The sequence below is a fragment of the Ylistrum balloti genome, unplaced genomic scaffold (genome assembly GCF_031769215.1).
Source record: "Ylistrum balloti isolate Yb309-2 unplaced genomic scaffold, AGI_CSIRO_Ybal_v1 Utg369778, whole genome shotgun sequence".
NCBI classification, from domain to species: domain Eukaryota; kingdom Metazoa; phylum Mollusca; class Bivalvia; order Pectinida; family Pectinidae; genus Ylistrum; species Ylistrum balloti.
The window spans coordinates 31,896-48,282 of NW_026781968.1; the positions used below are offsets into that span (position 1 = coordinate 31,896).

Below are 16,387 nucleotides of genomic sequence, written 5' to 3' on the forward strand. Positions count from 1 at the left end.
CTGACAGCCGGAGAACAACAAAGCACTGTTTGTTTAATAAGTTCAAGTCCAGGTGCGTTAATGGTGTTGCATTTTTTCAGGATCGTTGTACAGTGAATATTTATTACTATAATTTGGAAAGTTACATCTCTGATAGCTGAATATTACTCGCTAGTCTCTTCCAATTGGTAACCAACCTACAAAACTTGTGTCCCGGTCGTCATTTTCATAAGCAGATAGACCGACTCGCATTTTTTTTTAATGTTAGTTCAGATAGTCTTAAATGTTTATTCGAATCAATGAACAAGTAGTCTATCCTTTTTATCCTTATAACAAGTTAAACCCCATTTTATTGCTCTAATTATCGTTTATACTCCATATATATTTGTCACTACTAGTACTAACAGAAAATATACAGAGAAAGCGAAATGAATTGTCGTAAAAACACAATTCAGAAATCGAGATAACATCTTGTTTCTTAGTAGTAAAATAGACACGAGTTAGCTGGATTACTGCATGATAATCTTTGTTATTGCACAATTTTTAATGTTTTGTCTCTCACCTTTTCAGTTCGGATGTCAAAAAATGTTAGTAGACTTCTGCAATGGTCAGTTTGATGCCAGAATCACTTGTGATAAAGTTGGTGCTGACCATTATGATGTAACTAATCTGGTGTCTCAAGATTGGGCAAAACGTAGACGTGGATTCCTAGCAGAGACTTTCATAAAACCCCCTGTCATTATAACTGTAGAATTTCCATGCAACATAGAGTTGTTCCGCATTGTAATTGATCCAAAAGTTGGGAGGCAAGTATCAAGTGGCATTGAAATTTTCACCTGCTCAAAAAAAGTAGAAAACTGCTGGCTTAATGGAGTATCCAAACAGTCTTCAAATGACTCTACAATGAAACCGACAAGTATGATTTACCAGCAAGTTGGAAAAATTGTGATGCAAGATCCAGGGATGCTGTGCTTTAGTAATGTTCAGTACCGTCCTTTTGGTGACTGGCATCCAGAAGCAACCATGCCCACATCAAGTCATTTTCCAAATGCACAGAATTTGAGACATCATAAACTGTCGTCTTTGAGTTTTGTTAGCCACATCTCAGTTAGAGTATCCAAAACAAGTAATGGAAGTGCTGTTGGAATACAACGTCTGGAAATCTGGGGCCAACCATCCCGCTCTTGTCCCATAGATATCAGCAACAGAGTGCAGGCTATATATCGTTCTTCTCTGCATACAAATGTAGAAGACAATGACTGTGTAGAGACCAGTAGAAGGAATAATCCTAAAGCTGATAATGTGAGTGTGGATGTCTATCATGAAAAGGGAATAGAGGTTCCAAAAGACTTTATTGACAAGATCACATGTGACATTATGATAGTTCCCATGCTGTTACCATGCGGAGAAAATATTGACCAGTCTACTTTGGAGAAACACAACAGTAATGAAGCCTCTTGGGGTCGTCCTCCGAGTGATCCTTACACAGGAATACACTTCCACTCAAACATCCAGCCAATTCCCAATACTTCACTGAAAAGCAGAATTGATCAATTTGTGCTGACTCATAGTGATGCTCTTGGACATCTACCTCGTATGTTAGGGAAAAGAAACACTTATTCCTCAAAACAACCATTATCAAGTAAGATTCTGTCACAAAATATGGCAGTTGATAGCATGCAAGGATCTCATAAAATTACTGTTGATAACAAAAGATATGTGTGTGATGTTACCGATAACTCAGACTTAGCAACCAGAGCAAAGCGATTGAAAAAGTCAGTACCATATTGTGAGATTATCAAAAATGAAACAAAAATCAGTTCCACTCCTAGTAGAACTTCAACACAGGTGGAAAGCAGGAGTGGGACCAGTCATGGTGAAAGTCTGAAATATAGTCTTGACTCAGCACTTGCTTCAACTCTTGGATCTTTACCTTCATTTACAAAATTCTCAAAGACTTCTTCAAAAAATCAAAACTCTGAAAAAATTACTGATGTTTCCAGTAAAAGTCATGTGTGTTGTATGTGCAATAAGGCTTGTTATTTGATGTATAAGGGTGTATGTGAGCACATCATGTGTAGAGACTGCCTAACACTGAACACTGGCACTCTGACATGCTCCACCTGTAGGGTGGTGTGGGATAGAGGAGAGATAACCAGAGTACACACATGACTCTGAAGGATTCCATATGGAAAATATTCATTAAGGATATTTAACAATCCAAGATGGAACTACATTCTTTTAGGAACTGATGTGAATATATGTTGGCTACTTAGGCACATAACACTGCTACTAAAAAACTATCCAAACTGTCAAGAATGTTAACTTAAATAAAAATACAATGTTTTATTTTCGTCAAATAACCCTAACAGACCTAAGTAATATCAATGATGTCTCCTATTTGGCGTTTTCAACTTCTGGTTTTACCTTCCACAATTTTCAAGTAAAGTGCATGTATTTCACTGTCAAATCTAGAAGAAATAAATCAAACAGTATGTATATTTTTTGTTGTTGTTGCGTATGAAAATGTTAAATTAAAAAGGAATAACACCATTGTTAAGCCATATACAGGGAGTCTTCATGAATAATGTGAAAAATACTTAAATGGACTAATTATTAATGTGTAACTTCTGAGTAAGGTGATTAATTCCTTATAAACATCAAACTTCGGATAATCAAGAGGCCCTAAGGGCCTGTATTGCTTGTTTTGTTTAGTTTGCTGAAATACTTCATCTAAAAACACTTGCATCTATTTCTCCTACTAGAGGGCCCTCTGCCCTTGGGGAAGTAGAGGTGGGGGGTAGGGGGGATAAAATTTTGGCAAAAGTGAATCATTCAAACCAAAGACAGACTTTGAAGAATTTGCTCTTTTTCCTCCCTATTGGGGCCCCGGGCCCCACTATTTCCGCTCAAGGTGGCCAAGACCCACTATTTACACAAAATAGATTTCCCTTCAAACAAGAATACTTTAGACTAAATTTGCTCAAAATCTAAACATTCCTACTGGAAGAGTAGGATTTGAAAAGAATTCATTGTGCTCCTTTTATTAGACCCTGCCACTCCCACTGCAGGGGCGTATGACCCACGGTTTACTCACAACAAGAGATCCCAGAGGGATCTTGGCGCCCACCATTTGAGGATCTGTTTTCAGTTCTTGAAGATTTTTTTTTGTTTGTTACAGGTGTTGTAACTGTTCATGAACTGGTCTTCATTGAATGTACTCAATGATGGCACAAGATATTTTTATTAAGCACCTATCAGCAAATATCATTTGAAAAAGATCCCAAAGTATTATTAGATAGCAGTCAGTTACAGGTGGATAATGGACAATATGCTTGTGCTATATTACTGTCGACATCCAAGATGGCTGCCTGTGGGCCACCTTGATTTCAAATCAGTCCAAAAAAGGTACAATGCACAACTAGGGACCAAGGGAAACCAATATCTATGAAATATCAGAAGGATCCATCCTGGACTTCCTCAGATATAGCAGTAACAAGATTTTACTCTCAAAATCCAAGATGGCTGCCTGTCAGCCATCTTGATTTCAGATCAGTCCAAAAAGGTATAATGCACCAATTGGAACCAAAGGAACCTGCATATGAAATTTGAGAAAGATCCATCCAGTACTTTCCAAGAAATAGCAGTAACAAACTTTTACTTCCAAAATCCAAGATGGCTGCCTGTCGGCCATCTTGAATTCGAATCAGTCCAAAAAAGGTACAATGCACAACTAGGGACCAAGGGGAACCTGCATATGAAATTTGATCCATCCAGTACTTTCCAAGAAATAGCTGTAACAAACTTTTACATCCAAAATCCAAGATGGCCACCTGTCGGCCATCTTGAATTCGAATCAGTCCAAAAAAGGTACAATGCACAACTAGGGACCAAAGGGAAACTGCATATGAAATTTGAGAAAGATCCATCCAGTACTTTCCAAGAAATAGCTGTAACAAACTTTTACATCCAAAATCCAAGATGGCCACCTGTCGGCCATCTTGAATTCGAATCAGTCCAAAAAAGGTACAATGCACAACTAGGGACCAAAGGGAAACTGCATATGAAATTTGAGAAAGATCCATCCAGTACTTTCCAAGAAATAGCAGTAACAAACTTTTACTTCCAAAATCCAAGATGGTTGCCTGCCAGCCATCTTGAATTTGAATCAGTCCAAAAAAGGTACAATGCACAACTAGGGACCAAAGGGAAACTGCATATGAAATTTGAGGAAGATCAATCTAGTACTTTCTCAGAAATAGCAGTAACAAACTTTTACTTCCAAAATCCAAGATGGAAACTGCATATGAAACCTAGTACTTTCTCAGAAATAGCAGTAACAAACTTTTATTTCCAAAATCCAAGATGGCCACTTGTCGGCCAATCAGTCCAAAAAAGGTACAATGCACAACTAGGGACCAAGGGGAAACTGCATATGAAATTTGAGAAAGATCCATCCAGCACTTTTCCAGAAATAGCGGTAACAAACTTTTACTTCCAAAATCCAAGACGGCCACCTGTTGGCCATCTTGAATGCGAATCAGTTCAAAAAAGGTACAATGCACAACTAGGGACCAAGGGGAACCTGCATATGAAATTTGAGAAAGATCCATCCAGTGCTTTTCCAGAAATAGCGGTAACAAGAATTGTTTACGGACGGACGGACGGACCACGGACGCAGGGCGATTTGAATAACCCACCATCTATTTGAATAGATGGTGGGCTAAAAATAAAAAGAGTCCCCTTTACTCAAAGATCCTTGCGGCCCATTTTAAAGAATTTGCTGCATTTCCCATTTCAGACTCCACTCTTTCCATCCCAGGGGGTAGAGACCCATCATTTATATAAAATTTGTTCCTCTTGCCCAAGTCATTCATGACTAATAGTGATCGGTCAGAAAAATAAACAGACGGACAGCACAGTATGCCTTAAGCTCACGTAGCCCATCAAGACAGGTGAACTAAAAAATAGAGAAGCTGAATAGTTTTGAAAAAGGAGTACAACTCGCATAGAACTGATATTAAAATAGGTAGGCACAACTGCAAAATGAGGAAATCCCAGGAGTACAGTTCATATTTGTTGCCTGATGAATTGAAGGGAGTTAACGTGACAAGTTTTGATTAATATATTTACAAGACGAGACTTTCACAAAGTTACTAAATACATACTGTAAGCACACGTTCAAAACTTAAAATTGAAAAAAAAATTCTCCGAAAAGAGTAAGTATATTGAATATGGTGGTTTCATCTTTAATGTATTTCACAGAAAGGTGAAGGCAAAACAATTACTGTCAACAACTGCAGTGATGTTATCACAGTCTGGAAACGCAATTCTAGATGTTAATGTGCTAGTTAAATTAGTGTTGGGTGAACAGGTTCATCATGATAAAATGTTATAAGTCACATGGGTTATAGGTCTTTGTCTTCAGATATCTCGCTTGTCTAGACTTTAATATGCTAATTAGTGTTGGATGAACATCCATCCTCCATAATGCAAGGGTTATAATCACTTTTGCTCTCTGCACCCCTGCCTTTAAATTTGCCATGACACATTCCAGGGGTGCAGAGAGCGAAAGTGATTGTAACCCCTGGAGTATCAAGGATGATGTTCATCATAAGATATTTAACATCACACGGTTTTTAGGTCTATGTATTCGGATATACCTAGGACCAAGGTTGATAAAAGTAAATTGTTTTGATATTTTTCTACATGATTTGTTCAGAATTTTTGTGTACTACAACATGCTACATACCATTTATCTCCCTAGATCATCTGAAAGAAACCAAAGGTCAGTGTTGGCATTCATTTTCCAAACTGATGCATCTAAATTGCTCTGTCAAGTCAATATCACATATTGGGCCTACTTCCTTATGTACATTGGACTGCTTCTAAATAGTGTCCCACATCAGTCAAAACATTCCTTTGTGTTCATTACAAGTAAACAGTAATTATGTATCATAACTAACTTTATTTTGAGAAATCTTATATTCTACAAACATATCACAGTAAATCTTCCTGTACTACAGCTTGTTTGGACGGAATTATTCACATATATTCTAAAATTTATTAAAATTTCACCTACCAAGATATGCTTTCTTCACAACAAGTTTTCATAACAAGCTTTTGGGAGAAGACATTTTGACAAAGTCCTTGTTTATCAATTATAATGCATGTGGACATTGTAAAGTGGTACTGACATTTCACACTATCATACTTTCAACAATTTGTGATTCTTAAAAGAAAGTCTTCCATGATCACAGACATTATCTTGCCCTTGGAATGTAACACAATGCCTTGCAGGGAATAATGTCTTTTTTTAATACACACCATGTATTCAAACATGATTTCCTTATGCAGCTTGTTCTGATAAAGCTTCTGTGTTCATCCCTTGTGGATAATTACATTAGTACATATTTATCTGTGCCTGTAGTTACAGTGTGTTGTACGCTAGTCTTCAACTGTTGTTAAGATTCTATGTCAACCAAAATATTGATAGCTTCAATGTCTTTGGAGTTGCTAGTTTTCAGATCTTGGCTGAGCTTGAACACATGCACAAACCCCGCTCCATCTCCAGTCGCAAGTAACTCAAATCTGAAAACAGAACCATGTAGATATCAAAAAGGGTCTAAAGAAAACTATATAACAAAAACACATAAGAGAATTAACTTGTTGCACGAAAATGTTATGACAAGTGTACATCACAGACCTACTGATTAAAGTCAAACTGACAGGTGTACATCACAGACCTACTGATTAAAGTCAAACTGACAGGTGTACATCACAGACCTACTGATTAAAGTCAAACTGACAGGTGTACATCACAGACTTACTGATTAAAGTCAAACTGACAGGTGTACATCACAGACTTACTGATTAAAGTCAAACTGACAGGCGTACATCACAGACATACTGATTAAAGTCAAACTGACAGGCGTACATCACAGACTTACTGATTAAAGTCAAACTGACAGGCGTACATCACAGACTTACTGATTAAAGTCAAACTGACAGGTGTACATCACAGACTTACTGATTAAAGTCAAACTGACAGGTGTACATCACAGACTTACTGATTAAAGTCAAACTGACAAGTGTTCATCACAGACTTACTGATTAAAGTCAAACTGACAGGTGTACATCACAGACTTACTGATTAAAGTCAAACTGACAGGTGTACATCACAGACTTACTGATTAAAGTCAAACTGACAGGTGTACATCACAGACTTACTGATTAAAGTGATTACAAAGTACTGATTAAACACAGACAGGTGTACATCACAGACTTACTGATTAAAGTCAAACTGACAGGTGTACATCACAGACTTACTGGTTAGGGACAAACTGACAGGTGTACATCACAGACTTATTGGTTAGGGACAAACTGACAGGTGTACATCACAGACTTATTGGTTAGGGACAAACTGACAGGGGACAAACTGACAGGTGTACATCACAGACTTATTGGTTAGGGTTAAACTGACAGGTGTACATCATAGACTTATTGGTTAGGGTTAAACTGACAGGTGTACATCACAGACTTACTGGTTAGGGACAAACTGACAGGTGTACACCACAGACTTATTGGTTAGGGTTAAACTGACAGGTGTACATCACAGACTTATTGGTTAGGGACAAACTGACAGGTGTACATCACAGACTTATTGGTTAGGGACAAACTGACAGGTGTACATCACAGACTTATTGGTTAGGGTTAAACTGACAGGTGTACATCACAGACTTACTGGTTAGGGACAAACTGACAGGTGTACATCACAGACTTATTGGTTAGGGTTAAACTGACAGGTGTACATCACAGACTTATTGGTTAGGGTTAAACTGACAGGTGTACATCACAGACTTACTGGTTAGGGACAAACTGACAGGTGTACATCATATATTTACTGATTAGGGACAAACTGACAGGTGTACATCACAGACTTATTGGTTAGGGTTAAACTGACAGGTGTTAAACTGACAGGTGTACATCATACATTTACTGATTAGGGACAAACTGACAGGTGTACATCACAGACTTATTGGTTAGGGTTAAACTGACAGGTGTACATCATAGACTTACTGGTTAGGGACAAACTGACAGGTGTATATGATAAACTTACTGGTTAGGGTTGAACTGACAGGTATGTACTGCTGACTTGTTAATGCTGGCCTCCAGTTTTTGAATAGGTACAGGTTGTTCATTTCTCAAGTCATACAGTAACAGATATCCAGACTCGGTCGTCGCCGCAATGAGAGATGGACGGATGGGTGACCACTTTGTAGAGGATATAAAACCCTCTCCCGGCTCTATGGTCAGTACTGGTTGTTTCTGTATATATCAGATCAATGTTTATTGATAATTTACTGTATTTATGGTTACATGTGTACAACGTTACATAACATTTTTATGTCTGGACATATATTTACACTTAAACCAAATAAAGCTGAACTGGGCCAAAAACTCAAAGAAGACACCTAATTATAGGTCACACCAACAATGTAAAATGTCTTTTAAGTTAAAAGGAAATCATGTTTGAAGACAAATGTTTCAACAAGTCAAGTCAAACTAGATATCAGTAATACTAGTGTCAATAAAGAACTACTTTTTACTCAAGTTTTACATGAATCGTAGTCAATTCTTACCTGTAACATACTATAGAGTCTGATAGTCTGGTCCATTGATGAACTCAAGAATGCATTTCTGTGGAAGGGAGAGAACTCCGCCGAGTAAACAGGGGCATGATGTGGATTGTAAGTAAATGTTACAGGTGAGTGGAGTTGTACAGATGAGATAATGTGACCTGTTGAAAACAAAAAACATGAAATGTACCAACCTGAAGGTAAATCTACAATTCATTTACTCGTCTTTTTTTTCAACTAGTCGTTTTTGATAAAATAAAACATTTAGTGTTATTCTTACATCCAAATTATCAATTTGGAACTTAACTTGTATTTTGACAAAAAAATCCCACAAAACAATGGGCTCAGATGGCTTGTATCACTCAGATGTTTTGTTTGCTGAAAATGATCAGTCTAAACTAAGTAAAAGTATTCAAAACACTTGTATCTACATGTATTTACCTGCGGGTCCTGCCCTTCCTCTCCAAGGGTGTTAGAAGCATTGTTTGTACAAAATTAAGTTCTCTTCACAAAGAATGCTTGAGTTCAAATCTGGACAAAACTGATGAATCATTTCAAAGGAAGAAGAATTTTAAAGAGTTTGCTATATTTCCAATAATGGATCCCACCTCTCCTGCTCCAGGAGGATGAAACCCACTGCATAGAAAATTGATTCCTCTTCACCACTTCACCAAAGAATGCTTCAGACCAAATTTTGGCAAAATCCATTGATTCCAACAGGAGAAGAATCTTAAAGAATTTGCTCTTTTCCTCTATCTGATAGGAATCCACAATCTATACAAACTCAATTCCTCTTCATCCAAGAATGCTTCAGATCAAATTTTGTTGAAATAAACTCAGTTATTCATGACTAGTAGTGATTTAGATGGGGGTCAGACGCACTATTTTTACAAATCTGTTTTCCTTTCACTCAAGCATTCTTCAGACCAAATTTTGGCGACATCGTGTAAGAAATAGATTTTCCCCAATGTCCCTGACCCTCAGGCCTGAGGTGCCCAGACCCACTGTCTAAGCAAAATTATTTCCTTTTCCCACAAGGATGATTCAGACTTAATTTGGTTAAAATCTGCTAAGTCATTCTTAACAAGTTGAGATTTATAGGAAAAGTTGACAACCGATAGACAATCACTGGATGCTGTAGTATCCCTATAGCTCACCCGGCCCTTCAGGCAATTTAAGCTAAAAAATAAACACATTAACTCTAAAAATGAACTTAATTTGCCATGTACTTTGATAGAAATACAATTAAATGTGTATTAAAACAGTAAATAAATATAAGACTTACTTCCAGCTGGTTCCCCATGTGACTGCATAGAGCATCTGAACACTGCCCCAGGTTCTGATCCAATGAGGAAGGCATCACGATCCTCACAGTTGTAGGACAGACATGTCACTCCAACTTCCTTGTCTCCTCGTATCCCTCGTGACTTCTTCAACTCCTTTGGTAAGTTCTGGGCCATGAGGATAAACCTGGAGTACAGTAAACATCCATCTTAACATGTACACTGTAAATGGCAGCATATTTATTTTTCAATAATTTTGATGATGACATAGTGTCTCTCTTTAGATATCTGATGTATACAACTTCAATAGTTTCTTCATCAGTACCTCAGACATGATGAGTGTCTAAACACTCAGGATATATCAATGTTATACAGGTGCTCCATTGCCTTAATAGGAGGTGTCTTAGCAGTCAATACTGTACATCTTGTACATACCCATCTGATAATTTGATGACATCCTTCTTTCTGTCATGTTTCCACACCAATATTTTGCCATCACCACTTGTACTGACAAGCTGAAGTAGTGAAGATATTTGCAATAAACTTAACATGTAAGTGACCAAGTTAAATAGTATTTCAATTGGAATTTAACATAGGTATGGGTTGATCACCTGAATAGGACTTATATGAATATATCATAATTATATGAATACTGAATATCAGTATGAAACATCACATTCAACTATATTTACTGATAATGTATATGTACATCAATTAATGTTAAACATAAACAGACTTTTGAGAATGTGTGACTTAAATCATCAACTTATGTAATGTGAAGCTGGTGATAACCACACGAACCAATGATAATACCCACCTGTTTGTTGTCCCTCTTTGGAGTGCAACCAGTGATAATCTTACAAACCATTGACAATACTCACCAGTTATACTGATAATCCTACAAACCAATGATAATACCTACTTGTTTGTTGTCCCTCTTTGGAGTACAACCAGTGATAATCCTACAACCATTAATAATACTTACCAGATAGCGGTCTCTCTTGGACGTCGTGTTGTCTGGTATCCAATGCACTCGAGTCACAGGCTCCCTGTGGGCATCATCCCCTATACCAGAGCTAGTCACCAACATGTCATCTTCTCGACTCAAATCCCACATCATAACCTCCCCTGAAAAATGATCACAAAATATGACATATACTGTAACTGGAGTATCAGGGAAACAGATAAATGATCCCCCAAATCAACTTTATTGGACACAAAATTCTAACAATGGCAATCATTCTGCTATTAAGGGGTTTTCAGGCACTGAACTGGGTACACTGTACATCCTGTTAGTATGACCAATGAATATAGGGTTTCAGGCACTGAAATTGGTACACTGAGCACCATTTGGTAACAGATTTTAGTAATTGATTTTGAGAGTAATGTGTGTCCAGTAGCCAAAGCATGACATTATCTTCGATGCCCCCTATTTAAAAGAAAGACATAGTCCTATGAATAAATATATATATGTTAATATTACAATTCTATTCAAGTTTAATTTCTATTTGTTATCTTTAATTGTTCTATACAAAATATTGAAAATGAGAACTTCTACTAGAGAACTAGGTTGATGCCTGCACAGAGTTTTGAGTACTGGGTAATTACCTTGAACGGTTTAAGAGAACTGGTCTGTGAAAAAGGGAACTTTTTTATTTGGCCTATCCGTTTCCATGGTAAGAGAAAAAGTATTTCAATGGAGAACTTCCCCATAGCAAAAGATACTACTAGCTTAATAAGTGTAAAAAGTTTTGAGCAATTGTCTTGAACAGTTTCAGAGCAATGGACTAGAAAATCTGAAATTTGTGCTGAGAGTTATCTGTTTCCATGGTCATAGAAAAAAATTTAACAAGGGCACTAACCTAATATATAAAGAAAGTTGCATGGAGTTGAGTGGTTTCAAAGTTGTAGCATTGAAAGGAAAGTTAGCACTAATTTTGTAATTTTTAATTATGTTTCCATGGTACGAGAAAAAATATAAAAATGAAATGTTGTTAATAGCAAAAGGCACAAATAGGGCACTTACCTAATATATATAGAAAGTTTTGTGGAGTTGAACAGAGTGGTTTTGAAGAAGTAACCCGGAAATGAAAGTTCACACTAGTTTTGTGTTTTTTGACAATGTTTCCATGGTAACAAAAAAAAATGTATCAAAACGAAACGTTGTCTATAGAAAACTGAACAACGAGGGCACTAACTTAATATCTACAGCAAGTTTTGTGAAGTTGAATTGAATGGAAAGACATAAGCATGGAGCCCAAATTAATATTTCTCACAAACATGTTTTGCTGGGGATAATACTATATCAGATTTTTCATAAGAAACAGAGTAGGTCAGTGTCATTGATAAAGGTACCAACCGTCATATGTGCCCCCTGCGATGATAGCAGGATTCTTCGGATGAAAGGCAACACAGGTTAGACAAGAGGACAGGTCAATGACTGTGTCTGGTTTGTTCTCGTTGATATTCCTTCTCCCCAAATTCCATGTACACAATGCTGATTTATGTGTACACCAGTCCTCATGATCATAACGACCATATCTTGGTAACATCAAGGATATTACAATACAATAAAAATTATGGATCAAAACAGCTGATCAACTGTCTGGAAAAGGTTATGATTACAGCCAAAGACAGAAAGACAGACACCTTATTTCAAATATAAAAGATTTAGACTAAAGTCCAACATACAGAAAGCAAGACAACTTATTTCAGTATATACAAGAACTTGACTATAATAAAATGAACGAAAAGACAGACACCTTATTTAAGTATATAACTAATATATTTTCAATGCTTTCGAAAGATTCAATCTTTTGCTATTTTCAAGAATGGAGTAAAACGGCAATACAGATACAATGTAAATCAAATAAACTCACCAAAAAAAAATACATCTCTTTTCCATGTAGCTTTTGGTAAAACACCAACCTCGGCAGTATTGAAAAGGATTTTACGGCCTGTACTAATCTTCTATGACAGACTAAAGACAACCTCCTTTTTTTCCTTCTTAATAAAATATTTCAGATATTTTCAACTGATGGAACAGATTTCTATCTGGTATGTCAGACAATCGGACAAAGTATGGAACAGATGAGTAAGATGGAAAATCCATTTAAAAAAAGGATACGATGCTGCAATGACTGCACCTGTAGAGTTCCAGGTAATTCCTGTGATATGTAACTGTAAAGGTAAGAGTGTTTAATTACAACTGTCTCTAGACTGGATCTCAAATGTTCATTCACTACATCATCCATTTATATAGCAATATGAATTTTTACACGTTTTTTAATGTTATGCAGTTCAAGCCCCAATACTGTATACCAGGAAATTTTCATCCCCATTTCATTTTTGCCTTTTTCCATTAACAGGGATGGCAAATTTAATATGAAGGTGAAAAAATTGTTAAACTTATATAACCCATTATCCATAATCCTCAGAGGGAGAAATGAACATGAGGCGAATTCACATACAATGGTACACATAAAACGGTGAAAACAACCCGAGGCAAAAATCTCCCTGTACACAGTAACACATTACATTATGTAACACAGGAAAAGGTCAAATATACAGGTTTATCAAGTCTTGAGTTTGATATTACATGCCATGTATAGGCTTTACTTACATCCTCATTGATTTCAGGATTGGTGAGTTTATGGACACAAGTGACAGAGGCAACCTCATCATCCCAGCCAACATTGAAGTCTACAACATATTCCAGAAATATCATACTTAGCTATTACATTTGTCATTTTGTAAATATTGCATTTGTTTATGTGATATGCCTTGTATATTGAGTCTGTAAAGCCGATTGAGAGTTACAAGTTTGCAATAAAAGCATGAGAAATTTGATGAAATGAGTGTTTTCAACAATATACAAACCATCAAATGCATGACTCTTTAAATTTCTGTCAAGTTCTCTGATAATGACTGGTTCTATGTTGGATAAGAACTCTCCAAGTCGTCCAACAGTGTCCTCTGCCATCCTGGTTTTCTGGTGGCCATCATCGTCAGTCTGTACCTATAGAACAGGGAAATTAACTAAGAAATTTTTCAGTGTGTGAACCAATTTTTTTTTAAGTGTTCTTTTTTCAACTTTGAACTCAAAATAGGTAAGTGTAAAATGTTATTTCCAAGAGACTTTGAAACAATTTGATTACAACATTAACATAATGCATCAATATATTATTATCATTTGCTGAGTAAAAGTTCTGTTTCTTGAGATAAATATACAGCTTACTTCTCTATCTCTTCTTTTCACAGACTGTGATGCCCTCTCAAATGTCTCCAAGTCATCTGTTTGCATTGAACCATTGGCTAGAGATCTAAATACAACACAGTTCGTAAAGAGATTTAAAGACACTGTAAAACTTCAATGTTAAACCATCTAGTTAAAATCTGAACATTTAAAACCAAAACAAATATTTTATTTATACTTTACTTTTGTATTAATATATGTTGTAAATAAGGCTTCTTGCATGTACCCATCACAACACATTGTTCACTTGTGAAAGTATACTTATAAGTTACTTATAGTTAGTTCCTCTTTACCAGACTCAATATTTGCTTCCAAGGCAGGTCTGTCACTTCCTGATGTCTCTGTTTTGATTTCTACTCTATACTTGTAAAGCAGTTCGTGATTTTCAATGCCTTGCCAAGTCTGTTCTTGAAAGTATTGGTGTTTGGTCCCATGACTATGTTTTCTAGAATATTATTCTATATTCTCTACATTCTCAAAGAGAAAAAGTTGTGCCTTATACTTGTTTTTGCCCCCTTTGGAAATATTTTTCTAAGGAGCTGTTCCTGACTGTGACACTATTCCAAGATTTGAGGATATTATTAGTGTTTCTGCTGTATACACCATTTACAATCTTGTAGGTTTCAAGCATCCCCTCTCAAGCAGCAGGAAGCTAATGTGGGTAACCCTAACTTCTGTCTTTCTTCAAATGTAATATCCTGCATCCCCTACTCTACACTCCCTCCACCTTTACAATATCCTTAGTTCTATAAGGCAACCAGACAGACCTGACAAAATTTAGATGAGTGCACACTAATATTTTGTAATGGCATGAAAGTCTTTTCATCCATATAGTTTCAAGTTCTCCTAAGCATGGATTTTGCTTTGTTGGCACTCTCAATTACACGTATGTAGTCTTAAAAGGTGAGATTAGAATCCATAAGTATGTCTTACCCTTTTCACTTTCCGTATTAGTGTGTATTTGCAATTGGTTATTGATAGAGTATGTAGTCGTTCCTTCTGTTAATTTGCCAATATGCATATGTAGCTCATCAATAAGTATACATCTCAACAAAATTCTTTCAAAAATACATATCCACATAGGTACATATGACAAAGAAACTTTATGATTTAAATATTATCTTGACAACATAAAACTTATTGTCAATGCGTATTGTTTCATATTAGAAAGAATGTGATTTTTAAGCTATTATTGTGCAATCTGGTGTGTGATTTGGGTAGTTAAGATTTTCAAAAGAACGTTATGAGTTTCTATTTCAAAACGAACCCGCATTTGTGTAACTAATTGATAACTCAAAGCATTAACTATCCCTCAAATGCAGGACTATACCCATATGCGGGTTGGTGTCTGATCTGTATCGATATAAAGTGGTCATGAACGGAATAAATGTCATGCAGCAAATCACATATTTAAAACCCAGAGTTATTGATTTAGGATAATTGACGAACAAAGTCTGTGAAATTTTACCTTTCCCTCTTCCATGATGAATGAAAAGAGACTGCTTCTAATATTTTGTCACTGAACATATTTGACATTTGTTTACCAGCCCAACGATGTATGCGGAAGCATTAACTGTAAACTAATATCGGGGACGACAGGGATATATTTTCCGGATACAAAAATAGCAATTTTCGTCGAAATTTCTAAACATGTGATGCTACGAAAGAAAGATTAAATTTTCTGTTATAAATTTTGAAATAAATGAAAATTGAAATAAAATATGTAGCGAATATGTTTTGGTCTCACTTGCTAATAATTGCTAAAAATAAAACAGACTTTGAACGTAAATATGAAATATTATAAGTAGGTTTCAAAATAACCCAAACTGTGGCTTCCATTGATAACAAATGTCTGACATAGAAAGCAGTCTTAAAGCCAATCTTTTCAGTGACATTTGTACTTCTTTTGTAATAGGAAATTAGTAATGAAAATACCGTCACCACAGGGGTTTGAACTACCGATCATTTGGTCTCTAGCCAGACACTCTACCGCATGAAAGAAGAGAAATTTCGACTAGCCGTGTCCAGAAATGCGACTTGTATTCTCAACTTCTACACTTTAATAAAACATATCTGACAGCTGTCTATCAATGGGTTCCCTCCTCTTTATTTGGTGATGTTATCAATACATTATTGGATATCCAATAGCTTGAAAATTACTTACTTGTCAGTTAAACGAATTAATCTTATCCACAAGTTTGCAATTACGCTTGCCAATGGTTCACTGAACA

At 36.2% G+C, this 16,387-nt stretch overlaps 2 protein-coding genes across 2 annotated transcripts; one reads left to right on the forward strand and one right to left on the reverse strand.

Annotated features, from left to right (window-relative positions):
* LOC132544043 (RING finger protein 37-like) lies at positions 1-2,478 on the forward strand. The gene is made up of 2 exons (XM_060207608.1): positions 1-52; positions 550-2,478. The coding sequence occupies exon 2, from the start codon at positions 565-567 to the stop codon at positions 2,149-2,151; it is 1,587 nt and encodes a 528-aa protein (XP_060063591.1). The 5' UTR covers positions 1-52; positions 550-564; the 3' UTR covers positions 2,152-2,478.
* Positions 2,479-5,927: 3,449 nt separating this feature from the next.
* On the reverse strand, positions 5,928-15,683 carry LOC132544045 (cytoplasmic dynein 2 intermediate chain 2-like). The gene is made up of 12 exons (XM_060207610.1): positions 15,625-15,683; positions 14,139-14,223; positions 13,781-13,919; positions 13,524-13,603; positions 13,029-13,081; positions 12,261-12,442; positions 10,887-11,029; positions 10,337-10,416; positions 9,904-10,088; positions 8,622-8,779; positions 8,099-8,307; positions 5,928-6,570 (listed from the first exon to the last, which is right to left on the reverse strand). Exons 1-12 carry the CDS (start codon positions 15,681-15,683, stop codon positions 6,444-6,446), a joined length of 1,500 nt encoding a protein of 499 aa, XP_060063593.1. The 3' UTR covers positions 5,928-6,443.
* Positions 15,684-16,387: the final 704 nt, after the last annotated feature.